Genomic DNA, 27,665 nt, shown 5'->3' on the forward strand with positions numbered 1-27,665 from the left:
AGACCCACTCGTGTACCCTTGATAACTGCACAACACAAAGCTTTACGCCTTGCCTGGGCCCATTAACACCAATATTGGACTGTTTACGACTGGAAACATGTAGCCTCCTTAGATAAGCCTTGTTTCGAATTGTATAGAGCAGATGTATGTGTACAGATATGGAGACAACCTCAGAACCTATGGACCATACATATAAGCACGGGACTGTTCAAGCTGGTGGAAGCTCTGTAATGGTGTGGGGCATGTGCAGCTGGAGTGATACGGGACTCCTGATACATATAGATACAACTCTGACAGGTGATACATACGTAAGTATCCTGCCTGATCACCTGCATCCATTCATGTCCATTGTGCATTCCGACAGACTTGGGCAATTCCAGCATGACAATGCAACACCCCCATGTGTCCAGAGTTGCTAGAGGGTTGCTCCTGGAACACTCTTCTGAGTTTAAACACTTTTGATGCCCACCAAACTCCCCTGACATGAACATTATTGAACACATCTGGAATGCCTTGCAACGTACTGTTCAGAAGAGATCTCCACTCCCTTGTACTCTTACGGATTTATGGACAGCCCTGAAGGATTCATGGTGTCAATTCCCTCCAGCAGTACTTCAGAAATTAGTCAAATCTATGCTACGTCACCTTGCAGCACTTCTGCGTGCTGACGGGGGCCCTACACAATGTTAGGCAGGTGTACCAGTTTCTTTGGCTCTTCAGTGTATTATTCTTAAACATATTTTAAAGTGGCAAGTTTAATATAAATAAGTTATAACACTTCAGAGATTTTAGTATTTAAGTACATTCACCAATTTATTCAGTACAATGTTGCATAGCAGAATGGTAGGATGTACTGCAAGCAAATCAATATGTCTGTTCTGTAGAATCCTCAATCTCAAGAGTGCTGCCATTATGATATGTCCATTTTTATCTTTTCTACATACACTTGTACTAGGTTGTGGCAGCAAGTGTCTAACCATCTAATAATGCTATGTTAGACAAAGAAGTCTCAATGCAGTAGCATTAAATTATTGTGGAACTATGAGGGAAAGCTCATGTCAATAATGGGTGCCAAATATGACACAGTTCAATTGTGAGCCCTGTCTACATCAAGCCAGAGACTTTGGCATTTAAATTTTTGTGGCATTTTAAGATATTTGTGTATGTTAATGCTAAGCCTCTTATACTGAACAAATGTAGAGTGTGAACAATTATATTTTCCATGTGCCAACTACAACTCCCAACTAAGCATGTGTTCTGAAAATTGAAAACCAGAATCAAGGGATACAAAGACTGCATGCTATGCAGCTAAGAACGTGTCAATGAATATCTAAATTTTAACTAAAATGATGTCTCAGGACTGCAAGTAAAGGAGTTTCATATCCTTTTATAGTGGAGGAATAAAAAACATTGAATGTTTGCATGCAACTAAAGCTGGACTTACGTGTCAATAGTAGTGCATGATCTTGTTTAAAATCATTTTCACTCATTGTTACATCAACTTTCAGTACAAATTTTGCTACATGAACACACAGTTTTCAAGTACTGTGCATCGAATTCTTTGGAGTCATAAGTTTTTAATACAATTGTTATAGTTTCTATGATGACAAGAAACTTTTGTGCAATTACTGATGTTCATAAATGCATTTTGGTGATTTTAGATTTTAGGCCATGGGGTAAGTCCCATTTCTATGCCTAATGTTTCATATTCCAATGCTGGAGACATCACAAAGGCCTTAGAAACCAGATACAATCTCAAACAAGCTCAGCAAGTTGTATTGTTTACACATTTCCAGGCAAAAGCCGGTTTGTGATGTCATCAGACCACTGCCTAAGGTCATGGAGTCATACCGATGTGTCATATGGAACTTTATTTAGTACTAAGACCCACAACTAGTCTATTTCAAACCTTCTTCTCTTCTGTTACAGTTATTTTCATGCTTCTTAATTCGTACTGTCTCTCTGTACATACCAACATTGGGATTATGATAAAACCATAATATTGGAGAAACAAAATTGGTTGTTTCCTGGTCCCTGTGCAAGGTCTGCTATAGCTGGTTTATCTGTGTTTCACAGATGAAAATTCCTTGTGTTTCTTAAGGAGAGTGTTGATGTTTCTTTTTGTAGTTCCTGTGTACACTTGACTGCCTGTGCAAAGTATTTTATATACTTTGGCTTAGGAATACAAGAGCAGTCATCATCTGGGTAACACTGGTAATTTGACACAGGCAGAACATGCACTGGGATCAGGGAACCACCGAATTTTATTTACTTGATACCACAGTATTATCAAATTTGAATTGTTACTACACTATGATACGCAGAGAAGGCATAGAAATTCAAAAACACAAAAACAAGACAAGTTGTGGACCTTAGTACTAAACAAAGTGCCTCAGGCAGTGGGCTGATGATGTCAAAAACTGACCATTGCCTTGAAATGTATAAATAGTTTGACTTGCTGACCTTGTTTGAGATTGTAACTAATTTCTGAGTTGTCATTCCCTCTGACCATGACCTAATGCTCATAAGACAAATATTGCCAAAAATGTAAGTACTGGCCATACAAGCCTGCGTTTTATTTACGTAACTGGTCTAATGGTTCAGCTCTATTATGACTACTGTCGCATTTTGCGTCACAGTGTGTAAATATAAACAAGTCTGATTTAATTTCAGTGGTAGATTCTTAAGGCTGACAACTTACAAATTCTATAACAAGAAAAGCAATATGTTTAACACATTTCGCTCAAAAATTTTGGCCTGCTGCATCTTGTTGTTAGAGGAACAGGAATTATTACAACAGTTATTCCTAGGAGAGACAACAACCACACTCTATAAATCAGGTAATGATACACAATTACATGTAGCCTGAAAGTGAATTTAAAAATACTCACTGTACAAGGAAGTGATACAATCTGTATAGTTTTCTAAATATTACTCTCTTGTACAGACAATAATGCAAAAGTAAATGATGCATACCACACAATACAAATATAAAATTTCACTAATATATTCTATAAACCCATTCAACAATGAGGTATTGAACTTACATGTTGTTTCCCCATTCGTACAGAACATGACCAGTTGTTGCGTTGAAAACAATGACTGTTGACTGCTTTATTGGGCCTAGAGAAATTTCACTGAATGTGTTGTCAAGCAGGAATGTCTGTGAACCCCATGTCCGATCTCCTCTATGGAAGACAACAATATTGCCATCTGTGTCAATGCTCACAGCAGAAAGCTGCCCCACGTGTTTACTTGGATCTGGCCAGTCAGGCACTAATTTGTATACTGAAAAGTGTACAATTACAATATTAAATCAAGATTAAGTAGTTAATTCAGTACTTACCTAAGCCTTAAGCTAATGTCAGGGTAATTACAATAGGAATCCCTGTGTGCAACAGATGTTTCACAATAATTATTTGACATGAAATGGAAAACAGGCTCCAAGAAATGAACTGAGTGCACTGTAGTCTGCTTATAATACATAATTCTTGAGGCTTTCCAGATGATATGTTGACACATTGAATAATCAAATCTTCTGCCACTTATTTGAGTCATTCTCACGCGATATTTCAACGGCGTGACTCGCTGTCCTCTTCAGGCGCTCCCGGAGACTGGTTCTTGGATGGATCAGGTCCAGTATTTTTGCAGGGTGTTGTATCAGGCACTCTGTCTGCAGTCCGCACCTGCCAGGGGCAGCTCTGGTTGTCCTCTCTTGCCACTGGTGCTCCGACTGCTGTCTGCACCCATCTTGGTCATCCTCTGGTGTTGTGCCCATTGTCTGATTCTCCGTTTTTCGTCTGTCACATCACATGCTCCATCCAAATCACATTTGCCAGGGAAAGTTCTAGTTGTCCTCTCTTTCCACTGGGGCATCGACCATAATCTACACCACATATCCTCTTGTGTCATGCCCATTGTCTAATGCTCTGTTTCGCATTTGCGTCACACCATGCATTCTATCTGCCAACTGCTGCAGCCTTGGCCATCCTTCGGTTGCCTTGGACATCCTGTGTGACGTCCTCACCTTTTGGGGCAGGCCTCCAGTGTTGTACTTCTCATTGGGCGCTTTAGGTGTTCTGTCTCCTCTGTGGGAACAGTCAGATCTCTCATTCTACATCCACTACTGTTCAGCCGGTCAAGTGATGTCTCCCCTCCAGTACGTAGCATGTGGTGCTGTGTCCAAGAGCTGTTTTCTTGGCCTCCAATCCCATTTCTTTTACTCACAGAATCTCAGTGTTGTCACTGTTGTGTTTCAGAAGCTTGAGTGCTTGATTCCAGGTGGTGCTGAGCTGGTATCCAGTCTCAGTCTCATGGTTGATGAGATTCTCTGTGACCTTTACCTTGATGGAATCTTTTATGACACTGTCCCAGGGTCTCGAGTGCTGTTTCACACTTTTGATGTTATTTTAGTACATTGAGTGACTGAATTCTAGAGAGTGCTCCACTATTGCTGATTTGGTTCCGTGTCTGAGGGTGATATGCCTCTGATGTTCGGTGGTGTGACTGATGTATGACATCCTACACTGGCATGGTATGTTGCAAATACTTGGCTTATTTAGCCCCAAGTCATCCTTTACAATCGTCCAGTGCCCCAGTTTTTGTCAGTGGGAAAAATGTGCTTTTGATGTTATGTTTCAAGAAAATTCTGCTGATTCTGGCAGAGATCGGTCCAGCATATAGCAGACAAGGACACCAGACATGGCACCTTCTTTGTCTCTTCTGGAGCACATGAGAGTGGAAATAACGTGTAAAGAACTCGAGAGGAATATCACACAGGCAACCAAAGAAGCAGTTTCAGAGCACTGTCTAGAAATCAGTCATTCAATGAACTACAGTGACTCTCAGACTGTGACACAGATCCTGAGATACCGGACCAATGTCATAAAAGAATCCATCAAGATCAAGTTCACAGAGAATCTCATCAACCCTGACCCTGGATACCAGTTCAGCACCACCCAGAATCCAGCACTTGAGCTTCTGAAAACCCAACACAGACAAGACTGAGATTCTGTGAGAAAGAAAAATAGGAGTAGAGACCAAGAAAACAGCCCTTGGGCAGAGCACCACACACTACACACCGGAGGTGACACATGACTAGACAGGACAAACAGCGACAAACATAGGACCAAACACTCGACTGTTTTCACAGAGGAGACAAAAAACCTCAAGCACGTGATGAGAAGTACAATACCTAAGACCCAAGACAACTAGAGGATGGCCAATGCGGAAGTAGTTGATGGTTGGAATGCCTAGCGCAGCACAGATGTGAAACAGAGCATCAGATGATGGGCATGACACCAGAGGGTGGCTAAGATGGGTGCAGAGAGTGGATGGAGCACCAGTGGCAAGAGAGGACAACTAGAGCCCCCCCCCCCCTAGCATGTGCAGACATGAGATGGAGCACCTGACATTGTGTAGACTGAAAACAGAGAGCCTAGCACCATCCAGGCATAAATACTGGACATGATCCATCCAAGGACCAGTCTCAGGGAGCACCTGAAGAAGACAGCAAGCCACGCAATCAAAATACCGTGCGAGAACTATGAAACCAACCAGCATAAAACCCAATTATTTAATCAGTCTACTTACATCTTCTCTGGCTTCTCTGGCTTCTGTGGCTTCTTAAGCTTACTGTGATTAATTGAACAGAATTTTACACCAGACACATTTCCCTTTTGTCTACAAAGCCTCTTCTGTGGAGAAACCCATAATAATAGTCTACTAATTTTTCAAGTCAAATAGTTATTTTCATTATTTTTCTTAAGACAACAGCTGTAAGTGGCACATGTGCTCTCAGAATCTGCCATAATAAAAAAGGAGATGTGTTGATATGCTATGAAGATGCAAACAGATGTAGAAACAAGGAAAAAAATGATGAAATAGCAAATTAATGGCAGAAAGTGTAAAGTAAATGAATCACAAGATTATTGAACACATGGAATTTGGCTGTTCACCTTCTCTAATCTACATCTCCTGTAATAACCACAATGGTAAAATTAGAAAAATTCAGGATTACACAGAGGAGCACTGATGATTGTTTTTTCCACATATTATCTACAAATGCAACAGGAAGGGCGGACAGAATGATAGTGGCTTGCAGATGTCTAACTTAGATGAAGGAATATATTTAAAAACAATGATGATGTGACTTACCATACGAAAGCGCTGGCAGGTCGATAGAAACACAAACAAACACATACATACACACAAAATTCTAGCTTTCGCAACCAATGGTTGCTTCGTCAGGAAAGGGGGCAGGAGAGGGAAAGACGAAAGGATGTGGGTTTTAAGGGAGAGGGTAAGGAGTCATTCCAATCCCGGGAGCGGAAAGACTTACCTTAGGGGGAAAAAAGGACAGGTATACACTCGCACACACACACACACACACACACACACACACACACACACACATATCCATCCGCATAGATGAAGGAATAGCACATATATGCACAGAAAGTTAATGATCTGTTAAGATTTTGGAACTACAGATTGTTTTCCATCTTATTTCCATGTAATTCGAGAAAGGGGTCCTATAATATCACAACTACATTAGAATGTGCCATTTTTCCGTGAGACCACAATATTAATCTAGCAAGCTAATCACACACAATCAAAGTGTACTAGTATACAGGCATGTTGGGTGCCAAGTGGTGTAGGTCACAAGCATTGAAAAATGGGCTGACACCACTTATCACTACCACACAGGCAGATTGTTGTATGCAACATTGGCATCAGCCCTAGTTCAATAATTCACTCACACTGAATGAAACCGCTGTGCGCCTTGGCAGTTGAGTGGTATATGTCCAAATGCTCGTGGCAGTAAGATCTGCTACCACCACCTGATAAGGAATAAGTTTGTGGTTTATGAAATGTAACGTTCAAATTTTCTGACTTACTTACTTTACTTTACTTTTTGAGTCTGAAGCTGTCAATTTTTCAGCTCAACACTGGGCTAAATCAAAGCTTCAGGCTTGCTTAGTGGGAGTTCGTCTATGGAGGAATGTGCAGGACATATTTCAGCATGTTATTAGATGTTGCACGTTTTGTATTTCTCCACAGTTACACTTATTGTTATCTGGTCCTAACATGCTCCATTTTATGAGATTGTTTTTACAAGGGATACACGAGTTCTGATACACTTTAGCAGATTTTCGGATAAAGACCTTCAAGAGTGTGTCTTGAAGAGAAAGAAAAACGTGTTGCCGGAAATGAAAGCAACTGGCTGAAACTACATTGTACCAAGTAAGATAAAGTGCTTTTTATTAATAAACCTTGAATGTCAAAGTTTAATTCTGAAGCTCAATTTGCTCTGGAAACTGGGCTGGGCACTGGTCAATGGGCTTGGCTTTGCTCAGCATCAGTTTCAAAGTTTCCCTGATGGGAAACTCATCCCAAAACAAAGAAACAACACATATTCCAGACATAATGAACTTTATACCTCCTTTTCAGCATAATTTCTTCCTAGTTTTGAAAAACGGTTGAAACTTTTTAAACAGAGACAAACAATTTGATGAAACTATGACATCATCAAAACAATGAAACTGTCTTAATTTTTATTTTGTTGTTTTCAGTTTTCCTTTTTCTCAGTATCTCTCCACAGTAAATAACCTTTCTGGTTTTTTGAGTGGATTGTCTTTTATTTAAGCTCATTTCCCTTCCCAAATCATTACTTTAATACAACAATTTTGAAAGTTTTAATTTTGATGTAGTTAAAACTTTTCACTAATAGATTTATACATTGTGATAGAAAATGTACATTCACAAGTTATGGTCGTGCCATAATTTACTGAAGAAATATAATCATGAGCTGCAAGCTTTGAATCTGATCTCTCGAGGAAGCAGAATTTTGGTCACACATCACTTGACAGACAATCTTCCCATATAGACCTACTTTTTCCAGAGATAAATTGCATGTTTAAAGCAAAATAGTATATAAGTATATGTGTCAGCTGCGTATTTTATACTGTCTCTACAATTTGTATTTGAAACAATTTACACAAAATGTTTAAAATTGGAATGAAAAAGAAGAAAAGGAAACACAAGAACTTGACTACTATTGGCACTATTTATTTTATGAGCATCAGGCTCCGGTCCAAGGCATATTTCTCTGCCTAAAGTTTCATCTTCCAGTGATGGGGGCATCATCAGATGAAGTCTACAGCATTGTAAGGAAAAACACTAGGCAGAGAAATATGTCTTGTGAAGTGTCATCGATACCACACATCGCGAGCCTCAATGTTGGAACCACCACAGACACTACTAGAAGTGTAGTAGTCAGCGGATACAGCCAATCACAACATGGTCGAGGGCCATGCCTACAAGGCCACTTGGCAGCACTGCCACAGCAGGCTGGTATTTATATGCAGCCAAAGAGACCATCAGTCTGTGCTTGGCCATGAGTTTGCATCATGGAGCTATTCGAGTGTGTCAGGTGTCAGTGGTCATAGGACTGTTTGTGTAGTCTATGCAGAATGTCTGTGCCTAAATACAGTACTGCCAGTGAACTGGACACATGAGGATTGTCGTAGAGAAGCCAAGTGTTTGCTTGATTGATTTTTGGGAGGGGGAGGGGGGGGGGGGGGAGACTGTGAGGTCATTGGTCGCATGATCAAGTAGGGCAGAAATCAAGGGAGGAACAACACAAACAGCACAGTCCAGTCAAGGGGAAGATATAACCTGTAAACAAAGAGGAAAAAGAGACATCAGGGCAGCAGGAAGAGGAAAGAAAAGGAGGGGGGTGGGTGGAAATGAGGAGAGCAGGCGCACCCCAGAAACACTACGCATGGTGGGCACCCATCCTGACACCCGCACCATACCATTATCAAGATACAACAGAGACAATACCAGGGGGCAGAAGATACAAGAAAAAGGGAAAGAAACAAGCATAACAGATCAGATAAAATGTAGGGAAAAAGTGGGAGAATATGGATGGTGTGGAGCCAAGGTCAAGACCTCCGTAACCAATGCCCATGCTAATTGAGGGACTCAAATTCCACAGGAAATTTCAAGAATACAAACCAATTTTATGAAGAAAACTGAGGACAAATGTAACCATGCAGGTGTTGTCTGCTAACACATGAGATACGGAAAGCAGGAGGGCCTATTTAATGTGAAGGGCCAAAAGGCAAGGGCAATCCAGCAACATATGGAACACCATGAGCAGAGCCCCACAACTACAAAGGGGAAGGGAGCTCAGTGTGGAGTAAAAAACCATGGGTCAACCTACAGTGAAGTGCCAATGAAACTGGTACAGGCATGCATATTCAAATACAGAGATATGTAAACAGGCAGAATACAGTGCTGCGGTCGGCAACGCCTACGTAAGACAACAACTGTCTGGCGCAGTTGTTAGATTGGTTACTGCTGCTACAAAGGCAGGTTATCAAGATTTAAATGAGTCAAAGCATCTCTCAAGTAGTGATGAAGTGGAGATTTTCCCATACGACCATTTGGTTGGTCGGAGGGACTGAAGGGACCAGACTACAAAGGCCATCGGTCCCTCACTCCACGACCATAAAACACCCATAATGAAGAAAAACAAGCAACAGAGACAACAAGGAAGGACACAGAACAAGAAAGACATAGACAAAGACCAGAAAATAGGAATTAAAAGCACACAGAGCGTTACAGTGGTTGGCCGACCACGGGGGTAGGGAGGGGGGGGGGGGGGGGGGGAGATAGAAGGAAAAGCCAGCCACCAAGAGACACGCTAAAAACCCCAATCTAAAGCCATAGGCCACAGGCCAGACTCAACACACAAAAGAGACAAACCCTCAGATTGAGTGATAAAAGCCCCCTGCATGAATAAAACTGAAAACTAAGCCTACCAGTGCAGTGTTATCCATTAAAAGTGCTGGGAGCATATCAGGCAACGCAAACGTCTGCCTGAGCACAGTTAAAAGTGAAGAGTCCAACAAGATGTGCATCACTGTCAACGCTGATCCACAAAGACATAGAGGTGGGTCTTCACAGCGCAATAAATGACCATGTGTCAGCCAGGTATGGCCAAAGCGTAGCCGGCAGAGAATAAATGAGTCCTAGTGAGAGGCTCGCATGGAGGAGCGCTACACACCTGTAGTCTCCTTGATAACCCGAAGTTCGTTGGGTGAAGGCAGGGTGCGCCATTCACCACCCCCAGGTACCAAGGACTTTCTGCCACAATACTGACTAGAGATCACATTCCGAAAGGCCAATCTCCAGGGCCGCTGAACTAATAGCCTGTTTGGCCAGCCTGTCAACACGTTCATTACCCGGGATGCCAACATGACCTGGGGTCCATACATAAACCACGGAGCGGCCGAAACGGGTGAGAGTATGGATGGACTCCTGGATAGCCATCACCAGACGTGAGAGAGGAAAACACTGGTCTATAGCTCGTAAACTGCTCAGGGAGTTACTACAGCTGATGAAGGACTCACCTGAGCAGGAGCGGATATACTCTAGGGCACGAGAGATGGCGACCAGCTCAGCAGTGAAAACATTGCAGCCAGCCAGCAATGAGTGTTGTTCAGAAAGAGCACCAAGAGTAATAGCACAACCAACTCGACCAGAACCATCGAACTGTCAGGACAAACCATGTCAGAGCTGTAAAACGTGGTAAGGATGGAAAGAAAGTGCCGGTCGAAGGCCTCCGGAGAGACTGAGTCCTTTGGCCCCTGTGCCAAATTCAGCCAAAGGCATGGGCGGGGCACAGGGCTCACACCATGGGGATATATGTAAATGGGCCCACAAAAGAGGTGGGAGAGGGGAAAACTCAAGCTCAAGAGAAGAGCCCAGATGCGAACCGCGATCGTACACCCTGACCGGGGCCGCCATTCGGGAAGAGGGAAGATGGACGACCGAGTTGGGAACTGGAGATGGTAATTGCAATGCCCGGGCAAGCTGCAAACATGTGCAGCATAAGCGGCCAGTAGACGTTGGCACTGGATCTGCAATGGAGGAACACCAGCCTCCACAAGTGTGCTGTTTACAGGGCTTGTGTGGAAAGCTCCAGTTGTGAGTCGGATCCAGTAGTGAAGTATGAGGTCCAGCAACCGCAATGCGGAAGGTGATGCCGAACCGTAAGACAGGCTCCCATAATCGAGAGGGGATTGAATCAACGCCTGATACAGTCGTAGAAGAGTAGATCGATCAGTACCCAAGCTAGTGTGACTCAAGCAACGCAGAGTGTTAAGATGCCACCAGCACGTTTGTTTAAGCTGCCGAATATGAGGGAGCCAAGTCAACCAGGTATCAATAAGCAAGCCCAAAAACTGATGCCTCTCCACCACAGCAAGACGTTCGCCGTCAAGATAAAGCCACAGCTCAGGGTGAACAGTGCGACACCGGCAGAAATGCATGACGCAAGTATTGGCGGCCGAGAACTGGAAGCCGTGCATGACGGCCCAAGACTGCACCATGCGGATAGTGCCCTGTAGTTGCCATTCAGCAACCACAATGCCAGTGGATCTATAGTGCATGCAAAAGTCATCAGCCTACAAAGAAGCCGATACGGACGTTCCCACAGCTGCAGCTAGCCCATTGATAGCAACTAAAAAGAGGCAGATACTCAAGACAGAGCCTTGTGGGACCCCATTCTCCTGGACTCGGGAGGAGCCAGCTTTTACGTGAAAGGAATGAAGTGACAGAAAATTTTGAATAAAAATCGGGAGTGAGCCCCTAAGACCCCACCCATGAAGTGTGGTGAGGATGTGATGTTGCCATGTTGTATCATATGCCTTCCGCATATCAAAAAAGATGGCAACCAGATGCTGACAGTGGGCAAAGGCTGTATGTATGGCAGACTCCAGGCAGACCGGATTATTGGTGGCAGAGCAGCCCTTATGGAACCCACCCTGAGACAGAGATAGGAGGCCCCGAGACTCAAGTAGCCAACTCAACCTCCAGCTCACCATATGTTCAAGCAACTTGCACAGAATGTTGGTGAGGCTAATGGGGTGGTAGCTGTCCACCTCCAATGGGTTCTTGCCAGCCTTCAACACTGGTATGATAATGCTTTCCCACCACTGAGGTGGGAACTCACCCTCAACCCAGATATGGTTGAAAAGGTCTAGGAGGTGTCGCTGGCAGTCCACCGAGAGGTGTTTGAGCATCTGATAGTGGATGCAATCCGGTCCAGGAGCTGTATCAGGGCAAGCGATGATGGCACTTTGGAATGCCCATTCATGGAATGGAGCATTGTACGATTCAGTTTGGCGCGTATGGAATGAAAGGCTCCAACATTCCACCTGCTCTTTCATGGAGAGGAAGGCCAGCGGGTAATTCGTAGAAGCAGAACTCTGAGCATAATGCTCTGCTAAGAGTTCTGCAATCATGTCAGATTCAGTACAGACTGCTCCATTCAGGGAAAGCTCCAGGTACGCTGACGGGGGTATGATATCCATAGAGTCGCCTAATCTTGGGCCAAACCTGCGATGGAGAGGTACAGATGCCAATGGTGGAGACATTCCTTTCCCTGCACTCCTGCTTCCAATGGCGAATAAGATGTCGGGCTCGGGCATGGAGCCGCTTAAAAGTAAAGAGATGTTCCAGTGACGGGTGCCGCTTATGACGTTGGAGCGCCCGCCTGTGATCTCTAATCGCCTCAGCGATCTCCGGTGACCACCAAGGCACAGTCCTCTGCTGAGGGGACCCAGAAGAACAGGGAATTGCAGAAACGATGGTGGTGGTTATCTTGTGAATCAACACATCAATGGTGTCATGAGAAAGAGGCTCAATAGTGGCAATGGAGGTGAAAAAGTACCAGTCAGCCTTATTCAAAGCCCATCTGGGGAGGTGCCCAGAAGAGTGAAGGTGTGGCAGTGACAGAAAGATCAGAAAAAGGTCACCACCGCGCAAGTCGTCATGCACACTCCATTGGACAAACGATAGAAAGCCGGGGCTGCAGACCGAAAGGTCGATGGCTGAGTACATACCATGCGCCACATTTAACTGTGTGGAGGCAGCATTATTTAAAATAGAAAGGTCGAGCTGTGCCAGCACTTGCTCAATGACAGTGCCTTGTTGCCACCAATCCACCCCACAAAGGGTTATGGGAGTTGAAGTCGCCCAGTAACAGAAAAGATGGTGACAGTTGGGCTATCAGCACAGCCAATACATGCTGTGGGGCATCACCATCCAGTGGAAGATAGATACTGCAGATGGTAACTGCCTGTGATGTCCACACCCTAACAGCGACAGCCTCTAAAGGCGTTTGAAGAGGCACATGCTCACTGTAAAGAGAGTTAAGGACGTAGATGCAGACTCCACCAGATACCCTCTCATAAGCTGCCCGATTCGTATAACAATCCCGATAGCCATGGAGGATGGGGGTTCGCAATGCCAGAAACCAAGTTTCCTGGAGAGCAATGCAAAAGAAAGGGTGAAGGCTGAGAAGTTGGCGGAGCACAGCAACATGGTGGAAATAACCGCTGCAATTCCACTGGAGAATGACATTGTCCACAACCGAAAAAGGTATGAAAGGACCGAGGAGGCAGATTACGCCGATGGGTCATCTACTAGCACCAAAGGAGAGCCAGAATCAAGGACCATTGCGTCTGAGGAAGAGGCAAGACTGAGGTCGTCTGGGGATGCCAAGATCTGCAAATCATCCTCAGATGGAGAGCTGGTAGTAACAAGTGGCACAGAGGCAACCTGAACCTCTTCCGTCTTACCCAGCTTTTTCTTTTCTTCTTCTTCTTCTTCTTCCTCCTCCTCCTCTCTGCCTCCCGCTGCTCCTTAGGAGCAACCTGGGAGGGAGTCTCAGAGGGAGGGCCAGGGACAGATGAAGAGCGGGAAGCTCTGCAATCTGGCGCTCCTTGCCACTTGAGCCACTGACTGATGTCAGCTGTCGCGCTGGAGGATGTCTTAGAAGGTATACTGACTTCCAAGGGACCCTTTCCGCATGCGAGTAACCAGAGGAGGCTGGTGTACTTCCAGCGGCGGGTGGGAGGTGGGGGTGGGAAGAGGCGGTCCAATATCCCAGCCAATTTGGGAGGTGTTGGTCTCCCAAAGGAGGTACCTTGGGAGTACCAGAAGAAGCAGTGTCCCCCATCACAGACATGAGGGAAGTGTTAGGGGTGCCCTGAGGGCCCACTGGAGGCTTAACAACTGCAGGGACAGCCATCGCCACCGGGGACAATGAAGTCGCAGTTGCAGCATACGATGTAGTCATCTGCACAGGATGAAGCCATTCATATTTCCTCTTTGCGTGCTGACAGGTGAGCCTGTCGAGGGTTTTTATTTCCATGATTCATCGCTCCTTATGGAGAATAGGGCAGTCAGGTGAACAGTTGACACAAGTGGGAGAAGGCATACGTGGAGCATCCAGATGCAGAGGATGACCACAATCCCTGCATGTGGCACTGGAAGTACAACGAGATGACATGTGACCAAACTTCCAACACTTGAAGCACCGCATAGGGGGAGGGATGTATGTTTTCACTTCACAATGGTAAACCATCACCTTGACCTTTTCAGGCAATGAGTCACCCAAAAGGCCAAGATAAAGGCACCAGTAGCAACCCTGTTGTCTTTTGGGTCCCCTATGCATGCGCTGGACGAAGTGGACAGCCCTTAGCTCTAAGTTTGCACGTAGCTCCTCATCCGACTGCAAAAGGAGGTCGCGATGGAAAATAACACCCTGGACCAAGTTAAGGCTTTTATGGGGAGTAAACGAGATGGGGATACCACCTAGCTTGTCAGAGGCAAGAAACGCCCACTACTGGGCTGGGCAGGTCACTTGGATCAAAATTGCCCTGCTGCGCATTTTAGACAACGCCGCCACTTCCCCAAACCTATCTTCAAGGTGGTCTACGAAAAACTGGGGCTTCATTGCCTGAAAGGTCTCTCCATCAGTCGTTCGGCAAACTAGGTACCGAGGCAAATACGGCGCACGAGACCAAGTCGCCCTACGGTCCTCCCAAGGCGTGGCCAGGAAGGGGAACAATCGGGAATCATAGGTCGCTGCATCAAATTCATTTCATACATGCTTGGACACTGCTGGTACAAAGACCCCACCAGCTTGATTTGATTTAACCTGTTTCATTGCGGGTCATCCGCCCTGCTGCCACCTACTCCAACCAAGGGCTTTGCCCACAGGCACCACCCAGCCTCAGCAAGGGCCACCTGGAGGGGTGGCCATTTCTGGGAGTCCTGGTGCCCTAGAAGGATGGGCACCTACTCCTTGGCATACGTGGGGAGGTCTCAGCTCTGGCATCAGCAATGCCATCCCTGTGTTGTCAGAGGGCTACCACCGAGAGGGACATGACAATCCCACCACAACTGACTGGCTACCGCGCTGTATTTCGGGTGCCAAAATGGTCCAGAATTGTCATGGGCATGAAGGATGGATGGCGCAGGAGACGAGTAGTAGGCAACCCATAAGACATTGGGTGCAAAGCCCGCTGCATGACAATAAGTAGCATGCAAGATCTTGGTGCATGATGGACAAACAAAAAACACCACGTAAGGCGTCCTTCCCCACATGGCATGCACTAACAATGGAGTCAAACCCGAGAGGGGACCAACACACAAAGGCTGAAACGTGTGAGACTCCTTTTAATCACCTCTTTCGACAGGCAGGAATACCACGAGCCAATTCTAACCCCTCAACCCGCAGGGGGATATGACAATTTCACATGAATACCGTTAACATCAGGAATCCAGTAAAACATCGAATCTTTGACACTGGTGCAGCCAGGAAAAGAACCTGCAAGAACAGGACCAATAACAACTGAAGAGAATCGTTCAATGTGATGGAAGTGCAACCCTTCTGCAAATTGCTGCAGATTTCAATGCTGGACCATCAAGAAGTGTCAGTGTGCTAACCATTCAACAAAACACCATCAATATGGGCTTTCAAAGTCGAAGGCCCATTCATGTATCCTTGATGACTGCACAACACAAAGCTTTATGCCTCGCCTGGGCCCGTCAACACCGACATTGGACTGATGCTGACTGGAAACATGTTGTCAGACGATCTCGATTCAAATTGTATTGAGCAGATGGATGTGTACAGCTATGAAGACAACCTCATGGATTCATGGACCCTGCATATCAGCAGGGGACTGTTCAAGTCAGTGGTGTTGGGCTTGTCCAGTTGGAGTGCTAATGGTCTCCTGGTGTCAATTCCTTCCAGCACTACCTCAGACATCAGTCGATTCCATGCCATGTCTTGTGGCACTTTTGCTTGCTTGCAGGGGCCCTACACGTTATTAGGGAGGTGTACCTGTTTCTTTGGCTCTTCAGAGTAGTGTGGCCAATATGAAGATGGCAGAGGAAGGCAGATTCCTGCTGGGATAGACAGAGGGAAGAAGCTGGGATAGACAGAGGGAAGAATGGCATATGGTGGGAGTCTCCTTGATGGCACATGGGTTTAGTCTCCCAAGAGTCAGCCCAAGATTGAGTGAAAAGAGATTCAATGTAAAGCCACAAATCTGCCAGAAGAGGGGTCATGGAGAAAGGATGATACGTAGTCACCCCCCCCCCTCCCCCTCCTCCTCTCCCAGCCAGATGATCAGCGAGTTCATTACTCCATTACCTGGGAAACATACATGGCCAGGAATCTAAAGGAAATCAACCAAACATGCAGCACCTCCAAAATCAGCAAGAAGGTTGTGGATGGCAGAGACCAAGAGTTGTTGGGAAAAACACCAAGCGATAGCCTGAAGGCCACTCATTGAGTTCTTACATAACATAAAGACGACCATTTAATAAAACAGAGGGCCCAATAGATGGCCATCAATTCCGCAGTAAACCCCTCACACTTGGCAGGCAAGAGATGATGTTCTGTGCCAACAGAAGACATGAAGGCATATACCACATGATCAGCAGATTTAGAGCCACTGGTCTAAGAAACAATCCCGTAAGAGCGTTTGAACAAACAACGGAACACCACTGGAGCAGTGGAAGCTTTCAGTCCCCAGAAGAGATATATACAAATCCATGGTCGAGGAACTGACCAGGAGAATGTGGAGAAGAGGACAAGCAGAGATGATGGAACTCAAGGCACAGAGAAGTGAGGCAGAGCCCAACCAGTAAACCCACCCAAGGTGGTCAGCAGGCAGGCGGCATCCCAAAGCCACAAAGAGAAGAGAATAGGAAGGGTGAGCAGAGGAAGAGTGGATAGTGACAACATAAGAAACTAGGAGCTGGAACTGCTGAATCAGAAGGGGAGGGATACCACTGTCAACTAGAATACTAACAACAGGGCTAGTGAGAAATGCAACAGTGGCTAAATACATATCACAATGGTTAGCTGGGTCAAAGAGGAGCAGTGTGGAAGGGCCAGCTGATCCATAAACTTGACAATGATAGTCCAGACAGGACAGAAGTAATGCCTGGTAAAGATGGAAAAGGGTTGAATCATTCACGCCCCAAGAGGTGTGGACAAGGAAGCAAAGAACACTGAGTTTACGAAAACAGCCAACCTTCAGATGATGGATATGGGGGAACCAAGCAAGCTTGTTGTCAAAAAGAAGACCCAAAAATGGAACTAGGGGACCACAGTCACTTGTTTGGCATTGAGGCAGAGCTCCAGACCATTGGAAGGTGACAGAAATGCACCATCTTCGACTTAATGGGAGAGAACTGAAAATCGTGCAAGTGTGTTCATGTTGAAGCACATCAGATGAAACGCTGGAGCTGTCATTCTGCAGAGGCCACCAAGTGGGAGCTAGCCGAAAAACAAATATCATCCACCTACAGAGCAGGGGTGACCAATGGTCCAGCAGATGCCCCAAGTCCATTAATAGTGATTAGAAAAAGAAGGACATTTAATACAAAGCCCTGCAGAATGTCATTATCATGAGTCCACAGAGAGCTGAGAACAGCCAACCCGGACTCTGAATGACCAGTGGGACAGGAACTGGTGAATAAAAATCAGGAGGGGGCCCAGAAGACACCACTCATGGAGCATAAGGAGGATGTGATCGTGCCAAGTTATGTCATAAGTCTTATGAAGATCGAAGGAAACTGACAGTATGGCAGCACTGAGAAAAGGCCTACTGAATTGTGGTTTCCAATCAAAGCAGATGATTGATCAGAGACCATCCATCCTGAAAGTCACACTGGTAAGGAGATAAAAGGTAATGAGATTCAAGGACCCAATTAAGTTGATGAGCTACCACCTGTTCTAGTAACTTGCAGGGGACATTTGTCAGGCTGATGGACCAGTAACTATCAAGGGACGATAGAACCTTGCCATGCTTAAGGACAGGAACCACAATATTGTCTCTCCATTGAGAGAGTCCACACCCATGATTAAGGGACAGAAGAACCTAGGGAGGAGACAAAGCTTAACTAACATATCGGTTTGCTCTGTTTGATTAAGTAACGGGCTTTGGCGTGATGACAATTAAAAGTAATAAGATCGCTGGAGGACAAGTGCCACCTAAGACGTTGCAAGGCATGACAATGATCAGGGATAGTGGTGGCAATAGCCGTGTTCCACCATATGTGGACATGGCCTGTCAAGTGGGGAACGACAATGCTGGCAGCACGGATTATCTTATCTGACAGATCACGGACAACTTCACCAATACAACCTGACAAAGAAGGTGGAAAGATAACCTGGGAGGTATATAGAGACGAATCAGCATGATGGAAAACCCAGCAGGGAAACCTAGTCATTAGGAGGTGGAAAAGGAATGAGAGAATCAATGGAAGGTAGTCACTATCACAGATGTTATCATGCGGCAATCAGTGTAAGGAAGGAAGAAGGGGAGGAAACGAGAGTAAAAGATCAATGACAGAGAAAGTGCCATATGCAGCACTGAAATGAGAAGGGGAACCATCATTAAGAAAACACAGGCCATGGTCCACAAGAAATTGGTCAAAGAGGATCCCCCAACTAGATGAAGAACAATTGCCTCTCAAAGGATGATGGGCATTAAAATCTCCAAGGAGGAGGAGGAGGAGGAGAAAAGAAGGGGGGAGTTGCTGAAGGAGAGCAGTTGGGGCAGATGTGAGTGGCCTGTCAGGAGGGAGATAGAAACTGCAAACTGTGATGGCAGAGTCCAAATGGACTCGAACAGCAACCGCTTCCAATGGGGTATGAAATGGGATCCACACACTAAAAATATCTGTACAGATCGATGCGCATACACCACTGGAAGCCCTCAAAGGGCCAACCCGGTTTCGACAGAAAGCATGGAACCCACGAAGGGTTGGTGAGTGGGCATCAATAAAACAAAATTCCTGGAGGGAGACACAAGCTGCCAAGTAAAAGGCAATAAGGGATTGCAAATCTAGAAGGTCATGGTAGAACCCATTATAGTTCTACTGAATAACCACAGAGCAGGTATCCAAATGAGAGGTGAAGTGGCTGGGCTCGCACCAATCACACCTCTGGGTCACCATCTGTAACCAACAATGATGGGGGACCTACATAAATAAGATGTCAGACTCAGGTTGCAAGGAGGGAAATGGCACCTAAGGGGAGGGGGGGGGGGGGCTTGTCCTGGGACAGATGGAGGGGGTCAGAGCATAGAGATTTGTTCTGCTCATTTCTGGGCCAAAAAACAACTAAGGTCAGAAGTGACCATGCCACAATCTTAGAATATCAAGAAGTAAAAAAACTTATTTGTCTATACATTAAGCCCAACTGTCAGAAGCAAAGTGAGCTGTCTTTTCAGATTTCCTCGTGTAGAAACATCCACAAAATACACTGTAGAGACAGGAGAGGTCCCGAACCAAAGAGTAAATGGGCTTCACAACATTGCTTCAGCAGATAAAAAATGAAATGCACTACACAGCCTGCGCGTCATTCGTTAAAACAGCTGGTAACTCAGATGGCAAACATACAAGGTGAATAAAAATTTGTGCACTCTGACTTCGCAGTGCTGTCCCTCACATTCTGGCAATACAAAAAAGTCTCTCACAACATTTTGTTTTGTGCATATTTCTGGCAGTAAATGGACATTAAAGATTGGCAATCTGGCAATACTGTAATCACACGTATGGTAGGTACCTCTGTCAGCATATAGCAGAAGTTCTGTGCAGTTGGTGCAGTGGATAGTGTTCTGGGTTAGCATGAAGGAAGTCGAGGGTTCGATTCTGGATCGGGACGTATGTGTTTCTATTTGCCCGTTTCATTCTGTTACATTGTATTGTAGTATATACCATTTCTTAAGCCTCATGTTTCTGAAATTTACGCAGTATATGTCTGGAAACCATTTGCAAAGCATATTGCTGGTCTTACTGATGACATAAGGTCATAACAAATAAAATGGACATGTACTTTGCAAGAATAGTAGTTGGTACTAATAAATGAGACCACTGGAATCTAGTAGATGCAGTGGTGTGAAACAACTCGCATCCACAACATGCAAAGGCTTCTTTAAAAGCTGATCAACGAAAACAATTGTACTTCCATTTCTGTGCTCAAAATATGTAAGTGTAAATGTTTCTCAAGAAGAGAAATTTGTTAACATCGAGTATAGATTTAAGTGTCAGGAAGTCGTTTCTGAAAGTATTTGTATGGAGTGTAGCCATGTATGGAAGTGAAACATGGACGATAACTAGTTTGGACAAGAAGAGAATAGAAGCTTTCGAAATGTGGTGCTACAGAAGAATGCTGAAGATAAGGTGGGTAGATCACGTAACTAATGAGGAGGTACTGAGTAGGATTGGGGAGAAGAGAAGTTTGTGGCACAACTTGACTAGAAGAAGGGATCGGTTGGTAGGACATGTTTTGAGGCATCAAAGGATCACAAATTTAGCATTGGAGGGCACCGTGGAGGGTAAAAATCGTAGAGGGAGACCAAGAGATGAATACACTAAGCAGATTCAGAAGGATGTAGGTTGCAGTAGGTACTGGGAGATGAAGAAGCTTGCATAGGATAGAGTAGCATGGAGAGCTGCATCAAACCAGTCTCAGGACTGAAGACCACAACAACAACAACAACAACAAATGTTTTGTAGAAGACCCACTGTAACCACTGTATGATGATTAAGAGTCCAGATACCTTACCATGCAGACTACATTTAGCAAATAAAAACACATTCATCTTGACTCAGAATTGACCCTCGATCTCCTGCATGCCAACCCAAAATGCTATCCACTACACTAAATGCACAGCACTACTCCTATATGCTGAAAGAGGTAGTTACCGTACATGTGATTACAGTGTTGCCAGATTGCCAATCTTTATCGTCGATTTATTGCCAGAAATACGCACAGGACGAAATTTTGTGAGAGACATTTTTGTATTGCTAATAGGTAAGGAATTGCTCTGCAAAGTCCAAATGTGCAAATTTATCTTCACCGTGTATATGAGAACATAAGTGGTTCAAAAAAGGCATTTTGTCAGGAAATGGTGAACAATCAATGGCTGATGACAATGAGCACAATGTGGCAAGGGATTATCACTTAACAAAAAGCAATGGATAAATGACAATACCTAGCGCACAACCTAGCTAAAAATGACCTCGTGGCAAGGGGACCTAGACGAGGTTGGCCAAGCTGCTGGGAGCTTGTGCACATGAAGAGAAGACCAGTGGTGATGCCAAAGTGACACCACCTGCCGACAGATAGAACACAGAGATCACTGAAGGGATGAAAGAGCTAGTGAACCGAGGTAGGAGGACTGCAGTCTTGGCAGCAGTGTCAGCAGGCTCAATTCCTGTCAGACTGATGTGACCAGAAACCCACAAGATCACCACTGTGGCTTCCTCAACAGTGAGCAAATGGAAGTGTTCTTGGACCTGATGCACTAAGGGATGGACTGAGAATAGCACACAGAGGCTCTGAAGGGTGCTGAGAGAATCAGAGCATATGACACAATTAAAAAGCCTGTGTTGCCAGGTGTATTGGGTGGCCTGATAGAGGGGAAGAGCTCTGCTGTAGATGTTGAACATGAGCAGTGTTCTGGAAGCTGGTACCAAATATGATCGATCCCAATGATGAAGGCACACCAGACATCACAGTCTGTCTTAGAGCCATCAGTGTACACAAAGATGTTGTCACTAAGTTGTGTGCGAAGTCAAGAAACTTTCTGCAATAGATCAAATCTGGAAAAGTTTCCTTATGAAAAGAGTGAGCTCCAAGATGAACACAGGCCACCACACAAAACAAAGTTGGTGAAGAGTTCACACACATAAGGAATGTGGCAGGTAGCATGAAGTTAGCTGGAGTAGGAGCTAAAAGCAAACTACAGGAGGTAACAGAGAAGATGGATGGGCCCAATACTGGTGGTCAAGGTAGTCATGAAGAAAAAAGTCATAGGATGGGTAGCTGTGCACGGCAGACAAACTTAAAGTGTACCTACAGAGGAGAACATCACGCCAGTATCATATTGGTAGTTTGGCAGCTTCTGCTTACAGACTCTCAACCGGGCCAAACAGATGAACAAACAAAACACCCATAGCCTAGTTTCGAATGGACAAGGGATCAGTAAAACGGAGGAGGGTGGTCCAATCCATTCCCCGGGAAGTACCGCTTAGAACACATAGTACATAAGAGAGACTGGGTAAAGCGTGCGACCAGGTAAGACATATGGAAGGACTAAGAAAGTTTTCTATCAAGCATCAGCCCCAGGAATTCTGTAGCTTCAGCAAACAGAAGAGCAACAGGCCAAGATGTAAAGATGGTGGAAGATACCGACTGCATTGCCAGAAATTCATACAAATGATTTTGTCAGCCATTGTCGATACTCCACGAGTAAAGGTGATTGAGACATCGCTGAAGATGCTGCTCAAGGAGACAAGTCTGTGGAGAAATGCAATAAGTCACAAAGTTGTCAACGGAACAGGCGCTGGAGATGCATGGTAGGAGACAGGCCATAATAGGATTAACAGCTATAGCAAAGAGGACAATACTCAGGACAGAGCCTTGAGGCAACCCATGCACCTGGATGAAGACACCCGACACAGCTAAACCCAAATGTACCTTGAAACTCAGTCTTTTACAAATTCGTGAAAGAAATGGGAAAAGCTCTCGTGGAAGCCCCACATAAAAAAAAAAAGTCCACAGTCTGGTATTCCCACAGAAAACCGTTCATGACATGGATTGACAAAGTCACAAGATGGTCAACTGCTGAATGGCGCACTCGAAATTAACATTTTACATTGGTTAGTAGATTGTGAGATTTGAGCCACCATAACAACCAGCCACAAATCATATATTCCATCACCTCGCAAACACAGCTGGTGAGAGAAATAGGGTGGTTATTAGAAGGAAGGTGTTTGTCCTTACCAGGTATGGATGTGACAGTAGAGTCTTATGGGCATCTGGGAAACTTTCCATCTGCATACATATGATTGTATGTATGAAGGAGAAAGTGCTTGTCTGCAAGAGAAAGGTGCTGCAACATCTGAATGTAAACATTGTCTGGCCCTGGGGCGTAAGATCAGGATGAAAGACCATGACCTAGCTCCCCCATAGTGAAGGCGGCACTGTAGTGTTCACAATTCTGAGAGGAGAAGTGCATCACCCGAGCCTGCTCCACTCATTTCTGAGGGAGGAAGGTGGGGTGATAGTGGGTGGAGCTTGAAATCTCCACAAAATAGCAAACCAAGGTACTGAAGATAGCTGTAGAATCCACAATGACATCACCTGCTTTGGTCAGGCCGGAAATCTGGAAACTGACCTTGGTGCCATAGAATCAACGGAGGTTGCCCCATACAAGGGAAGCAGGAGTGGAACCGTAAAAATAACTAGTAAATGAAATCTAGCTAGTGTTTTCGATATTGCGAATAATGCACCAACACTGCACACACAACTATTTATAACAAGTACAGTTTGCCATGGTAGAATGAAGGTTAAAAATACAGAGAGCACGCTTACGAGTGCAAATCACATCACGGCATACCTCAAGACCACAAGGGGATTGGTACAAGGCATGGTAATGATGAAATGTGAAGTATAGAACATTCTGCGGCAGTAAGGATAAAGTTAATGATGTACTCTATCTGGTCATCACATATGGGGAAATGTTGTTCATTGAAGGTTGCCAGTGACGAAGAAAGCCTCCAGTCAGCCTTAGAAAGCTACAACTTGGGTTTACAGGTAGGCATGGGAGGAGTCAGCAAACGGGTAGAACACGGGAAATGGTCGCTCGAGTAGTGTCAGAGAGAAAGGGCCACTTGAGATGATGGGCAAGCTGGGAATTGGAGAACGAGTGTTCCAAATGGGAATAGGTATGTGTGGAGTCTGAAAGGAACATGAGTGCTCTAGTGTTAAGACAGACGAGGTTGAGTTGATTGAGAAAGTCAGCCAAGTGGGCACCTATCTGACAGGCTCTTTAAGAACCCCAAAGGGGATGCTGTGCATTAAAGTCACCAAGAAACACAAAGGAGTGAGGGAGTTCCCCAATAAGATGGAGGAAGTCTATCCTGGTGACAATAAATGATGCAATGATGTAAACGGTACAGAGAGAAAAGTGAAATGAGGAAGGAAAATGCAGACTGCAACAGCTTGCAGCCGAGTGTTCAGTGAGATAGTTTGGCTATGAATGTCATCTCGGATGAGCAGCATGACCCCCCCCCCCCCCCATGAGATGGAATGCCCTACCTCGCGGGGGGGCAGGGGGGGGGGAGGGGGGGGGGGGAGGTCAAAGTGGACCAGAAGGAAATGCAAGAGATCAAAGTGGTTGCAGGGCAGGGATGCAATTTTGTTTTTTGGAGGCAAAGAACAAGTGAATGCTGTGATTCTGAGAGCAGTCGTAATTCCTCCTTGTTGGATCTAATGCCACAAACATTCCACTGGAGGAGAGACATAACTGGGAAAGGGGAGGAGGGAACAAATGAAGGATTGTCACCTCAGTGGCTGCGGAGTGCCAGCCTTCAAAGACTCGGTGTTTCAAGGCAAAGAGGCAGGAAGAATCTGTTCCATGAAATCTACAGAGGCGTTGGCTTTCTCATTGGGTTGGCTAGTCCATTCCAGAGTAGAAAAATGGTAGGCCATGTGCACTGGAAACATGAAGGATGGCGGAGTGAGGGTATCATGCAGAGTCACGGCAGAAGAGGATCTCCAATTCCAGGAAGGAAAAGACTATTTGCCTTTGTTTGATTTCTTAGAGTCTTTGCAGATGGCAGATAAAGACTCCGATGTTTGTTGGTTGGAGGAACATAAAAAGTAGTTGCAGGAGTATCCATTTTTCTAGCCTGCTGGTTTGTAGCGGTTGCTTTTGCCACCAGAGGTGAAGATTTGGTGGCTTGTTGCACAGCTGGAGGAGGAGGATGAGACGGGGATGCTACCATGATACTCGACGATTTTACAACTGCACTGCTGAATTTAAGGTTGCAAGTCTGCGTGGCTGTGTCTTTTATGGAATGAGGTGTAGCAAGAGCAGTACTGCAAGTACCAGATGGTCTTTTGGCTATGCAACAACTTGTGAGCGACAAGGTAATATACTTTTTTCCTTCACCTGCATCTCCTGGACAGCCCGCTCGTAAAGATACAGGAGACGTTCTTGGGATGAGGCTGCATGGTTGCCATTGCAATTGATACAGTGGGTGGAGGAGGTGGGCAATTGCCCTCACGAGCATACCTACCACACATAACACATTTGGCAGTTCCAACAGGACATATGAGTGCGGTTGTAATGTTGACACTGGTAGCAACACATCCGGTTTGGGATGTACAGTCAGACCTTGATGACTTCAATGGAAGCACTACTCGATCAAACATGAGAAAAACGGGGTGTATAGGCACTAAAGTTGCATCAACATCTTTCATGACATGGGCTTTAAAATCACAACTGGTCTCCAAAAGCAAAATTCCATTATGTAAACAACAGCAAGATTTCACAGGGCCTACAATTTCATCAACACTTTTCTGAATAATAAACGGATTAACCGTAGCAAAGGACTGACCACCTTTAGTAAGTGATACTATGAGGAACCAAAGTGTAGCTGAGAGCTTCTTTGAATCTTTAGCCTCATTCTGTTTATGTTTAGTAGGTGTAGACTGAGATGGTGATTGGCTCATTCTGAGAAAATCCCTTATGATTGCCAAAATCTCCAATGGTGTGCTCCTACCAACTGAGGGAGGGGTTCCACACCTCACAAATCCTGACAGATGGACCAATTGGCAATTTGGGAAAATAACAGCTCAGGCAATCACGCCTCCGTCGGCCTGGCCTGTAACCTGGGGCATGTGCGAAACCTACCTGTTGCGGAACAACAGTAGAGATGGAGAATGAAGAAGAAAACGGTTGAGAGACTGTTCTCATGTCAGGCTACTAAAACTTCAGAACACATTCCCCTAATATCCCACCCATGTTCCCTATGGAAAGGGAAAAAGAATAGCAGGAGGATAGACATGCAAAAGGAAGGGAAAAGGTGCTGAAAAGGCTGGGCAACCACGGTAGCCAAGCCTGAACTCACCCAAAGAGTGGCGAGGCACCTGTGGGGGTGCCACACAGAGAGAATAGGCTGCAAGATCTGGAACCGAAAGAGAGCGGGCAACCTTGGGGCTACAGGTGGGCACTGAGGAAATGGGGGGAGGGGGGGTGGCACTTCTTTGGCTGGGAAGTGGGAGTAGCACCTGGCGGGAAGGGAGTGGGAACTGCAGGGGAGCGGGAGAGGAGAGGAGGATGGGACTGGTGTAAGGAAGAGGTAGGAGGGGGAAGCAACGTCTCATAGGCAAAAGTTGAAGTCATCAACACAGGGTGGAGCTGGTCATATTTTTGATGAGCCTCAATGTAAGATAGACAATCCGCTTACTTATACTCTTATATCTTCTATTATTTCTTGCAAGCTGGCCAACCTGGTGACTGTGTAGAGTGACGGTCATGACAATTTACACACACAAGTGGCAGCACACAGAGGCTCCCTTCATGGAATCATTGTCCACAGTCACCACACAGAGAGTCCCCCCGTACATCGGGAGCGGGTGGATGGAGCTGATCACCAGGGACCCCGACCACATCTTACTGAGAGACTCCACTATGCCAAATGTGCCTTACATATTTTCCAAAAAAATTGTAGCTCTGTTGTAGTAAATTTGTCCCTGTCCATCATAGTACAGGGGAAAGTGTTTCACTACAACATGGTGAGCCTGACAGTCCTTCCAGCGTGTAGCCAGGGAAGGGAAGGCTGTAGGGGAATAATAAGAAGCATTAAATGATCTGTTACCACTCGAAGAGGAGGCCAGATTTTTGGAGCTTGATGTGCTTCAAGTGCAAGCCCTGATACCACCCACTCCAATCAAGGGCTTTCCCCATGGGTGCTCTCCAGCCACAGCAAGGGCCATCTGGCATGGCAGCCATTGCCAGTAATTCCTATGCTTCAGAATGACAAGCAACCCTCCTAGGCATATATGGGGTGGCAATAGCTCAGGTATCACAAGTGTGATCTCTGTGTTGCCAGGGGCCCCACCCAGACGGGTACATAACAGCCCCACCACATGGACTGGCTACACATGCTGGTGACCTAGCAAGACAGAAGGGAGCTAATGCGGGGGAGACAGAGAGGAAGGAATGGGGAGAGAAATCCGTGCTATGGTTGACACTAGGGAGGGAGTTGTCCTTCAAATCACTCACACTGTAGATAGAAAATTAAGAAGTGGAAGTCAAACCTCAAAGAGGGACCAAAAAGGATGAAAGAGGAAAAGCAATGAGAACCAAAACCATAAGGAATACAGAAAACCAGGTAGATAGTGAGGTCAACATAAGTAAAAACACCAAGAGAGGGGGAGGAGGGGGCAGGGCTGTGGTGTAGGAGTGAGGAGCAAGGATGAG

General features: G+C 45.4%; 1 protein-coding gene across 4 annotated transcripts in view; it reads right to left on the reverse strand.

The window, feature by feature from the left end:
* The window catches only part of LOC126484373 (peptidyl-alpha-hydroxyglycine alpha-amidating lyase 1-like), a 95,586-nt gene that overhangs the window by 53,621 nt on the left and 14,300 nt on the right, over window positions 1-27,665 (reverse strand). For all 4 annotated transcript variants that reach the window (XM_050107851.1, XM_050107850.1, XM_050107849.1 and 1 more), the window contains exon 4: window positions 3,048-3,288. In XM_050107851.1, coding sequence (XP_049963808.1) covers window positions 3,048-3,288 — 241 coding nt within the window. The remainder of the gene's footprint in view (window positions 1-3,047; window positions 3,289-27,665) is intronic.

This window comes from Schistocerca serialis, chromosome 6, assembly GCF_023864345.2.
Source record: "Schistocerca serialis cubense isolate TAMUIC-IGC-003099 chromosome 6, iqSchSeri2.2, whole genome shotgun sequence".
Taxonomy (NCBI): domain Eukaryota; kingdom Metazoa; phylum Arthropoda; class Insecta; order Orthoptera; family Acrididae; genus Schistocerca; species Schistocerca serialis.